The 20,774-nt window shown below is 38.9% G+C and overlaps 1 protein-coding gene across 2 annotated transcripts in view; it reads left to right on the top strand.

The window, feature by feature from the left end:
• The window catches only part of LOC126236613 (4'-phosphopantetheine phosphatase), a 167,163-nt gene that overhangs the window by 81,816 nt on the left and 64,573 nt on the right, over window positions 1–20,774 (top strand). For both annotated transcript variants that reach the window (XM_049946050.1, XM_049946049.1), the window contains exons 9-11: window positions 1,289–1,499; window positions 6,997–7,149; window positions 14,482–14,569. In XM_049946050.1, coding sequence (XP_049802007.1) covers window positions 1,289–1,499; window positions 6,997–7,149; window positions 14,482–14,569 — 452 coding nt within the window. The remainder of the gene's footprint in view (window positions 1–1,288; window positions 1,500–6,996; window positions 7,150–14,481; window positions 14,570–20,774) is intronic.

Raw genomic sequence — 20,774 nt, 5'->3', positions numbered from 1 at the left:
GCAGGTCTCAGCATTGCAGGTATTCTTAACTGATGCAGATACACTCAGCTGCTTCAGAATTTAGTGGGAAAGCAACTTACCATGCCCCCATGAAATGTGGAAGGGCAAATATTTGCTTTCATGCTGAAGCCAGTTTGTCTTACATGTTCAAAAATAGATTCCAAGCAACTGTTTTTACTCTGTACTTAAGTGTTGATGGATCAGCGGCATATGATCTCAAAAGAGAACTTTGTAGTTATGACAATACTTTCTTCTGATAAACCTTCAATGGTATATAATTACAGAGTTATTTTTCATTTAATTCAGAATATTTAGTAGACTGAAAGTAAAGGTGTTTTTTTTTACAACATAAATAAGTGTGATGTGTGATGCCAATAAATATAATGTAAATGATAAGGTATTTTCATTTTGACCACAACACTGAAAACAATGAAATAAAACAAAAATAAAGAACATACAGAATTCAAAAAATAAGCCTTCAAAATTGGCCACAAAATACAACTAGTTTTTCAGTGGCTACTTATTACATAGGAATTACATGTGATGAATTAAACAAAAGAAAGAAAATTCATAGAGACAAGAGCAGTAATTGATAACAGTTCATAACAGCACCGTATGGCATCTCGGGAGAAATACAAATATTATTATAACTGAGGGGAAAAAGAGATTGTTAAAGGTAGAGATTATTAAGAACTGAGAAAAAGTAATGTAGAAGTACAATAATTTGCTCTGAACTGATATTGCTACACAATCTTTTGGTTAAATGAAAGCTTCCATAAGGTACATACTAAGCAGTACATGGACACAGCACTATCGCTCCGTAATCCAGAACTTAAAAAAGCATTGCTCACAACTTGGTATGCACTATTATTGGAGGAGTACATGGCAAGATGTTTCTGCTGCTAATGATTTCATTTTATAAATAATTTTCCTTGTAACTGTATTGTTTGTTCTGTTTATTTCATAGTGATTTCGATTTTTTTGCTTGTATGAGTAGCACTTGTTAGAGATGCATGGAGCTATGAACATCTGCAATATATATTTACTTATTTTTTCTAGAAGCCTTTAATAAACATATTTTGTAGCAGTTGATTACACCATGCATCTCTAGCAGATACTGAAATATGGAGCACTATGACCGCACAATCAAGAGCACTGTGAAACAAACAGAATATTAAAACAGTACAGCTGTAAGGAATTTTTTTATATACATTTGAGCTATTTATACATTTTTACTCATATTGCTGTTTCTTGTGAGTAAGACTTTTGTCTCATTTTCTACTCTTAGATGCAGATAAATACTCATGGCTGGAGAACTATGCAGGGAGCTCTGGCCTCCGGAGTCCTGTACCAACACAAGTATTATCTGCCCATGGCGTCGCAGTTGATCAACTTGAAATTGACAGATGGGAGTCAGCTGTCACCTATTGCCCACTACTGGCAGACCCTGCAGCTTACATACCAGACACTGTTGATTTGACAAAGGATACAGAAGCAAGGTGTGACACTGCTGCTGATTATTTCATAAATTATTTCTTTATTTTCCTGCTTGCAGAAGTACTGAGGCAGAATCAGATCTCAGTTTTTGTATGCAGATCACTTTTATTTCTTAAATACTTTCTTGCCACATTTAGTTTTCTGTTTGACGTGTGTGTGTGTGTGTGTGTCTGTGTGTGTGTGATGAAGGAAACATTCCACGTGGGAAAAAATATATATAAAAACAAAGATGATGTGACTTACCAAACGAAAGCGCTGGCACGTCGATAGACACACAAACAAACACAAACATACACACAATTTTCAAGCTTTCGCAACAAACTGTTGCCTCATCAGGAAAGAGGGAAGGAGAGGGAAAGACGAAAGGATGTGGGTTTTAAGGGAGAGGGTAAGGAGTCATTCCAATCCCGGGAGCGGAAAGACTTACCTTAGGGGGGAAAAAGGCCAGGTATACACTCGCGCGCACACACACATATCCATCCACACATATACAGACACAAGCAGACATATTCAAAGACAAAGAGTTTGGGCAGAGATGTCAGTCGAGGTGGAAGTGCAGAGGCACAGATGTTGTTGAATGACAGGTGAGGTATGAGTGGCGGCAACTCAAAATTAGCGGAGATTGAGGCCTGGTGGGTAACGGGAAGAGAGGATATATTGAAGAGCAAGTTCCCATCTCCGGAGTTCGGATAGGTTGGTTTTAGTGGGAAGTATCCGGATAACCCGGACGGTGTAACACTGCGCCAAGATGTGCTGGCCGTGCACCAAGGCATGTTTAGCCACAGGGTGATCCTCATTACCAACAAACACTGTCTGCCTGTGTCCATTCATGTGAATGGACAGTTTGTTGCTGGTCATTCCCACATAGAATGCGTCACAGTGTAGGCAGGTCAGTTGGTAAATCACGTGGGTGCTTTCACACATGGCTCTGCCTTTGATCGTGTACACCTTCCGGGTTACAGGACTGGAGTAGGTGGTGGTGGGAGGGTGCATGGGACAGGTTTTACCCCGGGGGCAGTTACAAGGGTAGGAGCCAGAGGGTAGGGAAGGTGGCTTGGGGATTTCATAGGGATGAACTAACAGGTTACGAAGGTTAGGTGGACGGCGGAAAGACACTCTTGGTGGAGTGGGGAGGATTTCATGAAGGATGAATCTCATTTCAGGGCAGGATTTGAGGAAGTCGTATCCCTGCTGGAGAGCCACATTCAGAGTCTGGTCCAGTCCCGGAAAGTATCCTGTCACAAGTGGGGCACTTTTGTGGTTCTTCTGTGGGAGGTTCTGGGTTTGAGGGGATGAGGAAGTGGCTCTGGATATTTGCTTCTGTACCAGGTCAGGAGGGTAGTTGCGAGAGGCGAAAGCTGTTGTCAGGTTGTTGGTGTAATGGTTCAGAGATTCCGGACTGGAGCAGATTCGTTTGCCACGAAGACCCCTTTAATTGTTGGTATGTCTGGCCTTCAAAAGTGAAGAAGTTGTGGGTCAGGATGAAGCTGGCTAAGGTAATGAGGAAAGAGGTTTTAGGTAGGGTGGCAGGTGATCGACGTGAAAGGAAGTGCTCCATCGCAGCGAGGCCCTGGAAGTGCGGAATATTTGTGTATAAGGAAGTGGCATCAATGGTTACAAGGATGGTTTCTGGGGGTAACGGATTGGGTAAGGATTCCAGGCGTTCGAGAAAGTGGTTGGTGTCTTTGATGAAGGATGGGAGACTGCATGTAATGGGTTGAAGGTGTTGATCTACATAGGCAGAGATACGTTCTGTGGGGGCTTGGTGAACAGCTACAATGGGGCGGCCGGGATGATTGGGTTTGTGAATTTTAGGTAGAAGGTAGGGGTGCGGGGTGTCGGTGGGGTCAGGAGGTTGATGGAGTCAGGTGAAAGGTTTTGCAGGGGGCCTAAGGTTCTGAGGATTCCTTGAAGCTCCGCCTGGACATCAGGAATGGGATTACCTTGGCAAACTTTGTATGTGGTGTTGTCCCTCAGACACATACTCCCGACGATCAAGTACCATGGTCATGGAACCCTTGTCCGCCGGGAGAATGACGATGGATCGGTCAGCCTTCAGATCACGGATAGCCTGGGCTTCAGCAGTGGTGATGTTGGGAGTAGGATTAAGGTTTTTTAAGGAGGACTGAGAGGCAAGGCTGGAAGTCAGAAATTCCTGGAAGGTTTGGAGAGGGTGATTTTGAGGAAGAGGAGGTGGGTCCCGCTGTGACGGAGGACGGAACTGTTCCTGGCAGGGTTCAATTTGGATAGTGTCTTGGGGAGTTGGATCATTAGGAGTAGGATTAGGATCATTTTTCTTCGTGGCAAAGTGATATTTCCAGCAGAGAGTACGTGTGTAGAACAGTAAATCTTTGACGAGGGCTGTTTGGTTGAATCTGGGAGTGGGGCTGATGGTGAGGCCTTTGGATAGGACAGAGGTTTCAGATTGGGAGAGAGGTTTGGAGGAAAGGTTAACTACTGAATTAGGGTGTTGTGGTTCCAGATTGTGTTGATTGGAATTTTGAGGTTTTGGAGGGAGTGGAGCTGGAAGTGGGAGATTGAGTAAATGGGAGAGACTGTAGGTCGGACGCATGTAGGTCCATTGAACTCGCCATCTCACCAGCTACTAAATCCACGTCCATACATGACCCAGGCTTGCAATATGTCATCTGGGTTGTCCTCTTTCATATTTTGTGCTCTTTGCTGTTCTACGTTCCTTTTTGCTATTGTTGTTGCGCTTTACACTCCAGATTCACAGTCTTGGTTCACTTTGATCAGATTTTTGGCCTCTGAGCTTTGACCCTGTTCATGGACATACGGTAAACAGCAATCTGACAAAAATGTACAAGACACAAAACAACAATTATAATGCCAAACACATCTGCAAGTTAAATTAATGTTCACTCTCAAAAAGTACCAAATAATCAAGGATGTGACATTGGATATTTGTCATTATCTCTTTTTTATTGGCATTGTTTATAATGCTGTTAGATTTTCTTTATCGGTATACAAGATTTTAGTGTTAAACTGTTAGTTTTATAAACAATGTAGGAAAAGACAGATTGCTGCTTACTGTAAAGAAAACATATCTAGTTGCATACAGACATAATTACAAGACACTTACACAAAGCTTTCGGCCTCAGCCTTCATCAGTGAAAGCGAGACGTACACAAGCAAGCATATTTCATGAACACACAGCATCAAAACAAATCCTGACCTAGTCGTCCTACCTGGAGACAAAGGTTCCACCATTGTTGTTATGAATCGCTGTGACTATCTGGCAGAAGGCATCTGCCAAATATCTGACTCCTCCACATATAAACTCTGCCAAAGTGATCCCATCCCAGAAGTCCAACACAACCTTCAATCCCTGCTTAAAGCCTTAGGGCCTCCCCAGAACATCTCCCCTGAATCCATTTCCTTCTCACCCTTAAGACACCCTGCACAACTACCCTCCACATGCTCCCCAAAACCCACAAACTCAACAATCCTGGAAACTCCATTGTGGCTGGTTATTGTGCGCCTGCTGAAAGAATTTCAGCCCTCATTGACCAACACATCTAACCAATTGCCCATAATCTAACTTCCCACGTCAAAGAAAGTAATCACTTCCTTCACCGACACTCTACCAGTCACTGTTGATCCCATCTCCCTGTACACCAACATTCCTCATGCCCACGGTCTTACCACTATTGAACACTACCTTTTGCAATGTCCTTCAGACTCCAAACCCACTACCTCATTCCTCGTACACCTTACTAACTTTATCCTAACCCACAACTACTCATTTGGAGGGCACAGCTGTGGGCACTCGCATGGCACCCTCCTATGCCAACCTTTTCATGGGCTATCTAGAGGAACCTTCCTAACCTCCCAAAATGCTAAATCCCTAATCTAGTTCAAGTTCATTGATGGTATCTTCATGATCTGGGCTCTGGGTCAACACAACCTATCTTCATTCCTCCACAACCTCAACAACTTCCCTTCCATCTGCTTCACATGGTTCTCCCCAACCCAGCATGCCACATCCCTAGATGTTGACCACCTCTCTGAAGGCTCGGTCTGCACCTCTGTCCACCTTAAGCCTACCGACCATCAACATCACAGTACCTGCATTTTGACAGCTGTCACTCTTTCACACCAAAATATCCCGCTCATATAACCTGACCACACAGGTACTGTGTACCTGCAGTCACAAAGATTCCCTTGCTCAGTATGCTGAGGGTCTCACCAAGGCTGTCACAGATACACATTACCCCAGACCTAGTCTGCAAACAGATCTTCCTTGCTATTTCCCCCTCATACCTCCAATCAATCCACTACGCCCAAGAACCAACCACAAAGGAGTTCCCCTTCATTATCCAGCCCCACCCCAGATGGCAACAACTGAACCACATCCTTCACCAAGGCTTTGATTACTGATCATCATGCCCTGAAATGTGGGATATCCTACCCGAGATACTTCCTACCCCCTCCTAAAGAGGTGTTCCATCGCCCACCCAATCTCCGCAACATCCTAGTCCATACCTATGCCACTCTCAGCCCAACCCATTGCCACAAGGATCATATCCCCTTGGAAGACACAGGTGCGAAACCTGTCCAATCCACCCACCCAGCAAGGGCCAGCCCTCCTGTGAAAGCAACCGTGTCATTTACCAGCTCCACTGCAATCATTGCATAGCTTTTTATGTTGGTATGACTACCAACCAGCTGTACACCAGGACAAACAGCCACTGCCAAACTGTGGCCAAGAGCAAAGTAGACCATCCTGTGGCACAGCATGTAGCTGAACGTAACACAGTTGACTTCAGTGGCTGCTGCAACTGAGGTGTCACATTCCTTCCCTCCACCGCCAGCTTTTCTGAGATGTGCAGATGGGAGTTACCGTTACAACACAATCTCCAATCCTGTAATTATCCCAGCTTCAACCTACCATAACATACTGTCCTCCACCCCCTCCACCCAACAGTTTCCACCCCCTATGTCCTATAATCTCCTCCCCAGTATCATCTCCAATCCTGTTTATTTGCAACTTTCTACCAACTCATCTGCCCAAATTTCCCTGCTCTTCTCCTTTTCCCCCACCTCCCTGCCCCACAACCTCCTGACACTGTACCTGTTGGCAGTGTAGTCCCTGAACATTACACTGGACAGTGTTTTTCTCTCTCTCTCTCTCTCTCTCTCTCTCTCTCTCTCTCTCTCCCCCTCTCCACCTGTACTGTACTATGCCTTCCCCTAATGCTGGATTTGGCAGTCAAGTGTTAGTGAGGTGTACTTGCTTGTGCGTGTGTGAATGGTGTGTCTCTCTCATTTCATTTACTGATGAAGGATGTAGCTGAAAGCTTTGTGTAAGTGTTTTTTAATTGTGCCTGTCTGCAACTTGATGCGCCTTCTTTATGGTAAGTAGGATTTGTCTTTTTCTACGTTGTTGATATTCCTACCTGGAGTTTCCAGTGTTTGAAAATGCTAGGTTAGGTTCTCATTATCAAAATGTCATGTAAGAACTATATTGTTGTGCAGGAACTACTGGCTGCAATGTTTTGAAGAATCAATAGATAAATTTGTACTACGGGCTGTTGAAAGCCAGCCAGACAGTGACACAGCTAAGGATAGGGCACAGAAGTTCAAAGAAAAATATCTTTCTCGACTTCAATATCTGAAGGAACAGCCCTTGTAAGTATTACAAGTGTATTTGCAACTATGTAGATATAGTAATCTTGTGTATGTATGGTGACAACTATTTACCTTTTTCCTCTTCTATCCTCCTGCCCCTCCCCCTCCCCTTCCTGAAACTGACACTTTTCAGATGTTTCTTTAATCAGCAAGTAGTCATTTTTAACATATATTGGTTTAAAAAATTAGATCTCATTTTATAATGAAAGCGCTATACCTATGTAACAGACTATTTTTCTTTCATTTTTTTCCTCTTTTCTTTGTTAAAAAATCCTGTAGAAACTATAGAAAGTATCATTAAGTATTTTTAGGCATTGCCAATGAGGCATATAGTGTGTCTATTTCCCACAAAAAGGGGAGTGGGTCACTAAATTCATCCCAACAGACATAAGCAACAACTGTAGGCCCAAGGATTAAGCATATGTCCATTAGATTTACTGAAACCAACTCGCAATGTATCAGTAAGAGAAACAATTTAGAATGAGAGAATGCAGAACAGTTTATAATATGAACTAAATGTTAAACATTTGTACATAAACACATCTTTAAGGCTTTGTGAAAAAGATGTAGTAACTTAGCAAATCTATAATTCCTTTTTTACAGACGGATTAATTGTTACTCTTCCAAAGGCATTCATTACACGCATTGTCAAAAAACAAAGTGATGTAAATCTTGTCTCCCCCACCCCAAACAAGGAAAACTAAGTATCTTAAGGGTTATGGATGTAGGGAAAATCTCAAGCAAATTTATTCTAAACTCCAGATCAAGGGAGACTCTCAGATAAAATGAGGAGGATAATGCTGATACCCATTTAATACTTAAATAAATGAGAACTTGAAGGAGGTAGAAAGGGTAGTAGTTAAAGCCCCCTTCACCCTGAAGCAAATGTACAACAGCAAACTAGAATGCTCTCTGGTGCAAACGCTTGGTGCGTGGTGTTTAGTGGTGCGCAGGTTGCATTTGCAATTATTTTGTTGTGATTCGCTGGGTGTCGGCCGTAGAATGAACAAGGAAAGGAAGCTTATGCCCTCTCCGCTTTGGTGCTAGCTTCAATGATAGACACAGTGTACTTACTTTTCCTAAATATGCTGCTTTTAATGTGCAAACAGTTGTTGCTGTGTCTTGTTGCATTTTTTTGAGGTGATGTTGTGGTTTGACCAATGCATGCTTCTGTTCATTGAAGAGTAGAGACTCCACAGGTGCTTGTGGGATCCTTAAGATCCACATCAAATAAAATGATGCATGAACAGAGCAGGTTAAATTGTTTTGTGTAATTTCTAGAAATGAAATAAATGTCATTAAAATAAACAGATAATGTAGATTAATGTAAAATGAAGATGCATGAAAGACCTGACTATTCTCGTGACTTACATTCAAAGTATCTGTCTTAACGTCACAGTTTGGGTACTATTTTATGAAGTGCAAATACAGGAGCAGATTAATGAAAATTGTTTTCCCTCCCATAAATATGTGGCTGGTATTTCGTATATTTTTGCATTACATTACTCATTTTTAATATGTGCTGCTTCCTGGGCTCGGGTAGGCACGCCAGCCCCAGATTGAATCCGCCCAGTGGGTTACTGACGAGGGTCAGTGTGCCGGTCAACCTGGGTGTGGTTTTTAGGTGGTTTTCCACATACCGCTAGGTGAATACTGGTCTGATCCCCATGTCCTGCCTCAGTTACACAACTCGCAGACATCTGAATACGTTCACACTATTCCATGAATCACACTAGACACAGACAGCTGAGGTACACTAATTCTGTCCCAGGAGGTACGGGGTGGCAACAGGAAGGGCATCTGGCCACCCTCTGACACTAACAATGCCAAAACAGTACTAACAAGGCTGACCCCACATTGAAGTGGGACAAAGGCACCAGGAAATGATGATTACTCATTCTTAATGACTGTACCTTCCTCGCATTCACCTTTGTAAAATCCCCAAGTGATTCACATATGGAAGTAAATATTTAGGGATTTATTTGGGAAATGGATGTTGTTGATATACAAAATAGATATTTGAGGCTAATGTAACTGTCACCTGTTGCTAAGAATCACAGCGTTAGTGGTAGCTTCTCTCTCGCTGATATGGATCATTGATAATTTGTGTCTTGCTTGGAAATCTTTGGTTCAATTGCAGCTAGGAGAAGGCAAAAATGCTCGATGTATGGGTGAAGTTTTGGAATAAAGCAAGCAATGGTTGCAGCTGCAAATCATGAATCAGAGCCAAACCACCATTTCTTTCACACCTGCGTATAAATTCAGATACCCACATGTTTCTGTATGGCTGTTTTCCTTTCATTAGCAGCAGCATGCTTGCTATACAGAAAGACCAACTTGTGTTTCTTTTTTCAATCACTCTTGACTGAATGTAGATTAAGCAACTTTACCACAGGTACATTTTAGAGCCAAAAAACGAAGCACACTGTATGCTTTCTCTTCCGTTTGCTGTAGTATAAATGCTTAACTACATTTTAGAGCCAAGTAAACGAAACACATTTTACACTTTCTCTTCCATTTGCTAGAGTGTAAATGCTTATTCACTGGTACAAGTCAATGATGGCATGTGCAAGTGAATCCTCTGCACGTTGTTTGTGATGAATGTGCATTCACATGTGTTTGCTTTAGTGTAAAGGGGCTTAAGAATGACACCCAGTGGATCACAAGCGAACAATTGTAAATGTGACCCGCACAGGACTGAACACCATGCACCAAGCATTTACACCAGAGAGAATGCTCATTCGCTGTAGCACATTTGCTTGTGTTTGCTTTGGTGTAAAGGAAGCTAAAGTCATACATGTGTGGAAATTACTTGCCTACTATCCTCTCTACCAAATAAAGTTCTGACGTTTTCATTTACTTGCCCAAAATGAACAATCTGTTTTCCTTCTCGTATTGTCTGTTAAGAGTCCTTTGCTCAAGGAACGTAGCAGATATTTCCTATAATTTTCATGTGTTCATAATCCTCACCCATTTCTTTCTTTCTTAACGATTGCTACAACTTGATGATCTTGGCTCAGCATTTATCCATCCAAGTGCACTGATTATTAAAACAGTTTTGAGATGATACTAACCTCTTTTTTAGTGCACGATTTGACAGAGGAAAGAAATTGATTTTAATCAGAACAAAACTCGGAAATGATGATCTATATTCTGTAAGGCTGAAGAAAAATTATTTACTTGACAATTATTGATAAAGTAGAGGAAACTTTAAAGAGTTGTCACAGGTGTACAAATGAGGAAAAGTATCACATCTTGATCTTGCACAACTTGAAAAAAAATATTACCTGTATGCCTGTAACTGTTAGTTACACATTTTTGACATGGTTTTCACATCTTCGAAATACCATTTTATCTATGTTATGATGATCTGAAAATAGGTCTTGGCCTAAAACTAGTCATAAAATTTGCAACTTCTGACTGGTTTTTGTTGTACTTAAAAATTATGCTGTCAGGTTTTTAAATAATGATCATTAATTACTTTAAAAAAAATTCAGAGCTTCAAAAAATAATTATTGTACTGAACTTTAAAAAACTGGATTTCGCGGAGAAAATTACTCACAAATTTATAAAGATATACCAATCAAGATACACACATGCTGCATGCAAGCAGTGTGAAGTAATAATAATAATAATAATAATAATAATAATAATAATAACATTTAAAAGCCGTGATTCATACTCAGTAATTGTCATTTACACACTTGGTGTCACAGCCACCATAAATCAATGGTAATACATTTTTTAAATGCCTCATTTCACATCATTTCGATAAAAGAATTGTTCAAATAATCTGTGAAGCTGTAACTAACTAACCAACCATACTAAAAAGTACAATAGCAGGTAACACTTTGCACACACATGCCCAGATTCAGAATAAAGTACAACCATGTATCCCCGAGAGCGAGAAAGAGATTAGATTATAAATCTGAGCAAATGTGTGTGCACTGTTACCTGTTTTTATCTTTTTGGTGTGTGACATCTTGCCTGATCTTTTAATGCTGAACATATGGAACATATGTGATGTATAAATGTTACATGATGATCACCTGATTCTGTTCACAGTTCATTGAAATGAATATTAATTTTTATTTTTGATGCAGGTTCTTTCCAAAGAAAAAAATTTCTCCCTAAGTATCCAGAGAAAGTTGCAATTCATATGGCATCATAATGCAACCATTATTTATTTTATTTTAAAATGACTCAGTGTTTTAACAACTATCACAGGGAGTGAGAACAAAATGTTGATATCTTCTCAAGGCCACAGGGTAAATATGGGCCACTTAACAGCGAGGCAGTGAAGTATAGAAAACTTGTCTATATGTGAAACAGAAACAGAACAACGATTTTGTTGTTATTCTCAAATTGTAATTGGTGAAAATTCATTAAATATGATTTATAAACAATATTTACATAAAAGCCTAGAATGGCAGAACAGTTCAAAATTACCCCCGTCGTCCTTCTCTCTTCAATTTCATATTCATTTGTTTTAGTTTGGTTATGAAATCAAACGACTTTACGTAACTTTTTTTCTCTTTACAATAATATATTAATATTTACCAAATATTTACATTTTCTTGGCCATTTCATTCAGGAAGCCTAGAATGACAAAAGGGTCAGTTTGACACTGCTATAATTTCTCTTCTGACTATAAGTAGATAATACCAAAATGAATCAGCAATCATGCAGAGTTTTGCTGTCATTGTTGTGCATTTGCACATGCACATTCCAATCCGCCACAGTTCATATTGTGCCATTCAGACGATGTTCTTTATCCATGGAAGATGTATTTCAACATGTCTCCTCGATGCAATTTTTCCTCGTGAGGGAATGTTACATCTCTTAGAGAATTCCAATTTTGAAACTGAAATAGACTTAACTGATAAAGATAAGGATTTTATATCATTGATGAGTGAAGATAAAAACCTTGTGAATGATGAGGGATTTGTAGAGGAGGGTTCAGATGCTGATCCATATCAGTCCTTTCCTCATCCATCAAGCAAGCCCATGTGAATGCCTCTAAAAAGATGGTCACCATGGATGGAACTGAGTAGAAGATTGCCAGTTTTTCATCTTCTGGAAGTATGTCGGCTGAGGCTTATCAACAAGTAGACGACTCTCTCATCAGTGCTTTCCATCTTATTTTTTGATAAAGCAGTGCTATATGTCATGAAGAAATAGAAAGAAACAAATGCCTGAAAAGTACTAAAAAATAAAGACTGTACTGTGTCGCTTCAGGAGCTGAAAAAATTGTTAGCTGTCATATACACTGAGGTTGTCATTTGTACAAAATTGCATTTGCACATAATTTTATTCGCATTTTTTAGGTCCACTTCAATTGTGGGGGTTGTGCCAAGAGACAGATTTCAGGGACTTCTCAGATTTTTCAATTTTGATAAAAAAAATCAGCCAAGGCTGAATGCCTGCCAGCCAACAAAATTCACTCCTGTATCTGCAATTTGGGGACAGTTCATAGAAAACAATATTCATTCTTACCACCCTGAAAAAAATATAAGCTATAGACAAGCAATTGTTACCAAGCAAAACAAGATGCAGGTTTATTCAATTCACGCCCAACAAACCTGACAAATTTGCTCTCAAATCCTGAATTGCTTCTGACATAGTGAAAAAGTATATATGTAACACTTTCCCATTCCTTGCAAAAGAGGAAACAACATGAAGAGTAGCAACCAAATGGAGAGTACATTATTCTGTGTCTGTTGGAACCATTTCTAAAATGAGGAGGAAACTTATTCACATCTCCTCAACTTGCTAAGGAGCTCAAAGGAAATTAAACTTAATTAGTTGGTATGTTGAACAATGTCTGTCATGAATTCCATGATGAGGTAAAGAAGCCAAATGTTTAATACACTAATCCTGTGCCAGCCAGGCAACACAGACTGCACCATGACTGTATGCCAAGGAAAGGAGAATAAAAATGTCATTCTCCTGAGTGCACTGCATACTGAAGAGCAATGAGCAAAGAAGGAAAGAAGAAATCTGAAACCATTACATATACATGGTGGCAGTAAATTGTAACAAACAAGAAAATGGACAGGAAGAAGTTCATACTTCAGCTGGTGAATGAAGTACAGGGACCCAAAGAACAGGAAGGAGGACAGACAAAAGAACAGGGTACGGGACAAAATCGTCTAGAAAGTGGAAGAAGTGCCAAATCAGCTTCTGCAAATGCAAAAGGACCAACGACAACTGTGTAAAGTGCCACAGACCCATATGTAGAAAACAGAAATCATCTGTGTTAAGTGTGTGTACCAGATTCCAGTGACCTTGAGTGAAAAGTGGAACAAAGCCGTGTGTAGAACACACGAGAGTAAAATATGACCATACATACAAATTATGTCTAGAAGGTTTGACAAGTAGTTAACATATGAAAGTCTACAGTTTATGAAACTTGTTAGCATGAACAGTGATGAATTGCTAAGATATTTCTTTGGGTGAAATAAGTAAGTAGTGCTTTAAATACTGTATTAAATAATTGTTATAACTCAAAAAAAGGTAAGGATTAACATACACTAAAATAAAATACTTCTTCAAGTCAAATATAAAAATATTTTATTTGAGGCCAAAATGACTCGTTTCTGGAATTTTAGGAACTTCGCCGTTCCAGAGTTAAGTTGTTCAGGTAGTAAGAGCAGCAGTGTGACAATGTACATGTGCACTTGAAAATAACCAGCAGTCAGAATTTGCCAATAATGCGGAATAAAACATTTTGTTTCAAATAAATTGATGGGCTCAGTGTATTTTTCTTCAGATTTATACTTTAGTTTCAGTAACCAGTAAGCAGGTACATCTGTTATTAATTGAGGAAACTACTGTCAGTAGCTCTGTTAATCAGCAATTTACATTTTGTTTCTACAACAAGATTATTAAAGGCAAAATCTCTCACTTCAGAATAGAAAATTATATCATGTAAGCTGGTTAAGGAATCTTCAGCTGTTACACAAAGATTGAAAACAAAAAATTGATCCAAGAGTAAGTCAGAATTGATTTTTAAGTATATGCAAACCCAAAAATGGTTTGGATGCCAAATGGCACAATAACTAATTAATCAACTATCATAGTATTAGTGAACTTTGGAAAATAAGACTTATTTTATGTCACACTTGCTAGTGCTTTATCTATTTCACTAAGTTTAATAGAATATTTAACCTAAAAATGTAACATTCATGTGATGATTTTCTTATCATGTTAAATTGCTATTAATGGTAGACAGTACTTGAAATTTCTGTGTGTACTTTCTTCTCATATATTAAGATTATTTTTCCATTTAATGTGTGGTTTTACATAGCTATTACATTTTTCTTTTTGCAGTGCTTATGGGAATTTAACTGTGAGGAGTCTGTTGGATACTATTGAGCATTATATGAAAGAGTTTGATTTTCCTGATCCCTACTTACTTGTAAGTAAACACTACCTTTGGCCTACATGCAGTACATGTTTAGTGCATAGTACAATAATATAAAAGAATTTGTTATTGGTACAGATACAGTATACTCTCTATTATTTGTGTGCAGATCATCTGGTTTGCAGATTATTTATGCATAGAGAGAGAGAGAGAGAGAGAGAGAGAGAGTGTGTGTGTGTGTGTTCTTTAGCATAATGTGGTATATATTTCTCTGGCAAATAGCTGTAAACAGCCCACTGCATGGCAGTAAATGCCATTTCCATGTGACAACAATGTAGTTTTTCCTTTGTTATTGACCGGCCTGTTCCATGTAAGTCAAAAACTCACAGTTTTCCGTTGTTAATGAGCATTTAAGTGTCAACAAAGCAAGTTAATAGAAATTTGTAAAAGAGATGATGAAGAAATGAAAGAAACATGCGTCGTTGCTAAAACAAAAATGAGAATTGAAAGATTTGAGAAGGGAAAACTGCTGCAAAACTAAGTCCTGATTGTGGTATTAGAATGGAGACTGTTCGGACATTAAAAAGGATAAGCAGAAAATACAGGGATCTGTCAGGAAATATGATTCTAGTTCTGAATCATCTTCATGAAAAAGCATGAAGAGATCTACATTTGATAAATTAGATGCTGCTCTTTTTGCAATGATTTATCCAAAAATGAGCAGAAGTTTACATTGCTTCGGGTTAGATGTGCACTGAATAAGCTAAATTTTTTTCATGAAGCTCAAGGGTTAAAGGGAGAATTTAATGCCTCATCTGGGTGTCTAACCAGATTAAAACATGATCACTGCATTCACAAACTTACTGTGCAAGGAGAGTGGCTTAGTTCAAATGTTGCGGCAGCTGATTCCTTCCTTGAAGAAATCCAGAAATTTGCGGAAGAAGAGAATTTCACTCTAGGCCAAATTTGTAATGCAGACAGAAGAGGTCTGTATTGGATATGTTTACCAACCAGAATAATAATAATAATAATAATAATAATAATAAAAGAGTGAGCATCCAAAGATATCACAACTAAGGACCTCCCTGTGTATTATTACAAGCAAAAAATAGCATGGATGGATAGTGAAATTTTCAGAAACTGGTTCCACAAACATTGTGTACCACAACTTCGACAGTTTCTAGAAAAGAAAGGATTGCCACGGAATACTGTTCTATTGCTTGATAACACCTTTTCACATCATGATTCTCTTATCTGATGAAGGTCTCATTGTAACTGAGTTTTTACATCTGCATCTAAGTCAGTATTCCGCAATTGACATTATGATGCATTGCGAAAGATACCTTGTACCATTAGTAGTTGTTCCCTTTCCTATTCTACTCACAAATAGAAAGAGAGAAAAATGACTCTGTATGCCTCTATGTGAGCCCTTATTTCTGATATCTTATCTTCGTGATTCTTATATGCAATGTAAGTTGGATGCAACAGGATCGTTCTGCAGTTAGCTTTAAATACTGGTCCTCTAAAAGAATATTGCCTTCCCTCTAGGGATTGTCATTTGAATTCCCGAAGCATCTCCGTAACACTTGTGTGTTGTTTGAAGCTACTGGTAACAAATCTAGCAGGCCACCTCTGAATTACTGTGTCATCTTCCTTTAACCTGACTTGGGACAAATCCCAAATACTCAAGCAGTACTCAAGAATAGGTTGTACTGGTGTCCTACATGCGGTCTCCTTTACAGTTGAACCACAGTTCCCTATAATTCTCATAATAAACCAAAGTCAACCATTCGCCTTTCCTATCAGAATCCTCACGTACTCATTCAATTTCATATCGCTTTGGAATGTTACACACAGATATTTAAACAACATGGCTGTGTCAATCAGGACACTGCTAATGGTGTATCTGAACATTACAGGTTTGCTTTTCATACTCTGCATTAACTTACATTTTTCTAGATTTAGAACTAGCGGGTTTTCATCACACCAACTAGAATTTTGTCTAAGTCATCTTGTATCCTTCTACAGTCACTCAACTTTGACATATTGCTGTAAACCATAGCACCATCAGCAAACAATCAGATTGCTGCCCATTCTAATCATCAAATCATTGATCTATATTGATAACAACAGTGGTCCTATCACACTTTCTTGGGGAACTCCTGATGATAACAATGTATCTGATGAATACTCGCCATCAAAGGCAACACAGTTTTTTCTATAACTTAAGAAGTCTTCAAGCCACTCACCTATCTGTGAACCTATTCCATATGCTTGTACCTTCAGTGGGGTACTGTGTCAAACACTTTCTGGAAATGTGGACTCTGCCTGTTGCCCTTCACCCAAAGTTTGCCGTATATCATGTGAAAAAAGGTCAAGCTCAGTTTCGCATGAGCAATGCTTTCCAAACTCTCCTAACATGACTGCCATTATACAGCCAGTGGACCTAGGTATAATTGCATAGGTAAAATAGTGCTACCAGGCCGGCTTACTAAGAATACTACTTGATAAGGGTGATTTGGTGGCATTCAGGAAGAAGTAGACATTCAAGATGTCTTACACAAGATTTCTTATGCCTGGCAGGAAGTCAAGCCTCATATGCTAGTCAATGATGGAGGAGGATTCCTCAAAATATAGAAGAAAGTGATTTTCAAGGTTGCATTGAGGAAGAAATAACAACTCCACAAATAATGAATCTGGGAGAGGGTTTACATGATTTTGGAGATGTGAATGAAGAAAACTTGAATAATTGGCTGAAGATCAATGCATGTGAACCTAGTTTCCAGTACATGAGTGACACTAAAATTGTGACCACTGCTTCACTTCAAAACAAAGACGAGAACAGTTAATATGAAAGTGGGGAAGAAGACAGTGACGTTGTCAGTCATTTGTACAACATTGCAGTATGTTGACTCTCTTAGATTATACAGGCCAGAAGGGGGTTGCAGTACAATGACATCATTGCTACAAGAAAAGCTTGAAATTCTGTGCAAAAACATGTCAGCTCCACTCAGAAACAGACCAACATCACATGCTATTTTAAAAAAATATATAGGTCTACTGTGCATATCCACATAATTTGGAACAACTTTTGAACAAAGAATATATGTAATTTTTGAAATTTTTCCAGTATAAAGAGTATTCCATGAAATTTCAGGATTGCAGCTGGATAAAGTCAACTAATTGCCATGGTTGACAACCTGTAGCGGTTCGCTTACTTTGTTTCTTCATTTGTTGTCCCCAGTGTCGACGTACTGGCTGCTACACTGGCTGAAAAATGGGTTGTGGAAGTGCAACTACTGTCTACGGTAAATGATGAATCTGACAGATGCACAGTTGCGTTTCACAGTCTTTTACTTTCACTTTTCACAACCCCCCCCCCTCCTCCCCAATAATACACAGTTATATATGGCCAGTGTACTATTGTTTAAACTTTCGATAAGCCTTATTACCAATTTTCAGGCGAACATCCACATACTGCTACAATAGTTTCCTGTTGAACATCTGCGAGCAGCAGAAACCTAACCACAAAGTCCACAGTTCTTGAAGAATAGGAAGGTACATATGGAGCAGACACTGTTACTGTTTTAACACACTGCCTAATTGTGTTACACTTATTTCACGGTTGTATTGTTGTTGATCTAACCAATACAGGTTCCTCATCAGAAACTTGGCCATGGACTGACTGTCTCATGACCAAAAATCGGGCCCTTATATATCATCACAATATTAGGTGCTGAAACTACACATTGTTCAAAGTTTAATTTACAGAAATTACAGTTAAAACTTAACTCATTAAATTAACTGAATACATCGAAAAATTCTTTCTTTTTAACAGTTTCTCCTACTACAAGGGTTAGGCCAAATTATTTGTTTAAATCATGAAATTAACAAATCTCATTACACACCCACAATACTTTTGAGAAATCTGTTAATTACTTTGGAATTAATTAAGGGCTGGCTGTGCTAACATGTTTTCAAATAGATACTTTAAGATTATTAGCATTTCGTCTTCCAAGTGTTTATAATTAGTATAGAATTTATATTTTTTTATAATTCAACAATAGAATTTAAGTTACAAAACAATTACTGATTTCACCCTATAACAAAAGATACTAACTAGCAGTAGTCAAAATAAATTAGAACATCAATTACATACATAAAACTAGCACAAAATTAGATCTAGTGTTATATTCTTTAAAACTAAGGGCCAACCTTTCTCTTTTATGAAAATGCAGATTATATTCACGTATGTTAATCGTAATTAGTTAAAAGTCAGAAAATTAATTTAAGGAGGCAGATGGTAAAACAAGAGGGGAAGCAAAAAATACCCCAGCTTGCTTCATCACAATCCATTCAGCCATCTTCAGGTGAGTGTGTGGCACTGAAGGTTGCTAGTTCACATTCCTAATTTTATACCAAAGATTGACATGGAGATGCATGTGCAAAGGCAAATGCTACATGAGCGACCTATGTCAAATTTTGTGCCCTCTTTAAATATTGCTCCAAGTGTGGTGTACAGGGGCATCTGCGATGGTAATACTGCTTGCATTCCGTCTGTCAGAAAGTGGGCCCATGGAGTTAAAAATTCAGTTGTCATATTGATAATAACTGTCGTTGGATGTGCCATTCTTCATAAAATGTTTTCTTTCTTAAGGTATTAAAGAACTCACTGGTTCTCACACCTTATACAGTTGAAAGCCGCCATCGTGATTAATAAGATGTTCAACCAAACTTATTTCCACTGATTCCTTAATAACTGAATCCTCGAAGATCTTGATTCCATGGCAGAATAATCCATGAAATGTCCTATGTGCATACTATGCTTGGCTACTGCTGACTTACAGGGTTGTGGAAGGCAAGTGTGGCGATTATGTTCAACACCCTTTTCACACAAAGTGTGTTTAAAACTATCTCATTTATTCATGCTTTTCTATTATTGGTACATATTCTCCCCCAGATTACCTTGAATAATTGGTAGTGTACTGTAGTTGTAAAGCCGTAGTACTAATTTCGCTCTGCCTTAAAATTATTTGGTATTGTTAAGTGTATTGTCTGTCATGTGGTTTTATTCATTATTATCATCATAGAGAGAAATTTGCATGCAAACAATTACCTGAAAGAAAAGCTATAAAATAAAATTATGATTTTTATGGAATGGAAAAATATAATCCTGCGAAAATTGTGTTAGGAAAAAAATTACTACTATCTACATAATTAATGATGTATATGATATGTATTTTTTGTACAAAATGAACATTCCATCCACATATTTGTTAGTTTTTCAGAGAAGTAGGTGGCCTGGCCAGTATTTCCTTTCACAGTTCCCAGTAAATCCGGTAATAACCAACCTTCCTATAAAAAAACTATCAAAAAAACCTTTTTAGCCCTCCTTTACTGATGCTTCTATTGTCTACATATTTGCTGCTCTTGTCCAAATGGAACTATAATTACATCTAAACGTTTCATGGTCCCACACCTGGTTCAGTCCTAAACTCTTCATTCAAATCTTTCTGTTCCAGAGACTTTCATTCCATCAAAGACATAACCACCATTTTCACAACTACTGCTCTGTTCTAGTTAAAGATCTCCTCCCATGCCCCTGGAGACTAAACTGGAAATACCACTTCATCATACAGTCACTAACCACAAACAATAGGCCAAACATTGAAACCTCCTTGGAAAAGTTCCTTCTCATTTCCTTCAAAACTACACTCTTATTGCATTTCAGGAATTTCTCACTTCCATCAAAGCCACCCAGAAAAATCCACAAAACTTGAAGCTTACTATGTCGTAATTCTTTGGCAGCTATGATCTGAAAGGAGGCCATTCTTTACTGTCAACCTCACAGCAGACAAAGATCCACTACAAAGGTACTTGACTATGGTGAGTGTATGACTGAGGGACTGCACCATCTCTGACACTGATGCATACAAAACTGTTTCTCATGATTTGGAGCTGTAGAAAATCCCAAACATCCAAGGCTCCCCTCACTGTCTTCATAGATCTTCTGACATCAACTGATTGACTTATCCCTACTCTCTCTCTCTCTCTCTCTCTCTCTCTCTCTCTCTCTCTCTCTCTGGCTATCCCCTGGTGTGATGCTTCAAAGCATCCATTGAATGCTCGTAAATTGCAGTAGATTGGCACCTCCCGTGTCACTGAGGAAGCTTCCATTTTACATAAGGCACCATAAGACACCAACCATCTCCTGGTGTGCCCCAGATCCATTTGCACTGCCTCTCCCACTATACCCTCA

The sequence above is a fragment of the Schistocerca nitens genome, chromosome 2 (assembly GCF_023898315.1).
Source record: "Schistocerca nitens isolate TAMUIC-IGC-003100 chromosome 2, iqSchNite1.1, whole genome shotgun sequence".
NCBI lineage: Eukaryota > Metazoa > Arthropoda > Insecta > Orthoptera > Acrididae > Schistocerca > Schistocerca nitens.
Note: the sequence above shows the minus strand (reverse complement) of the source record. Positions and strands in the feature narration are given on the sequence as shown.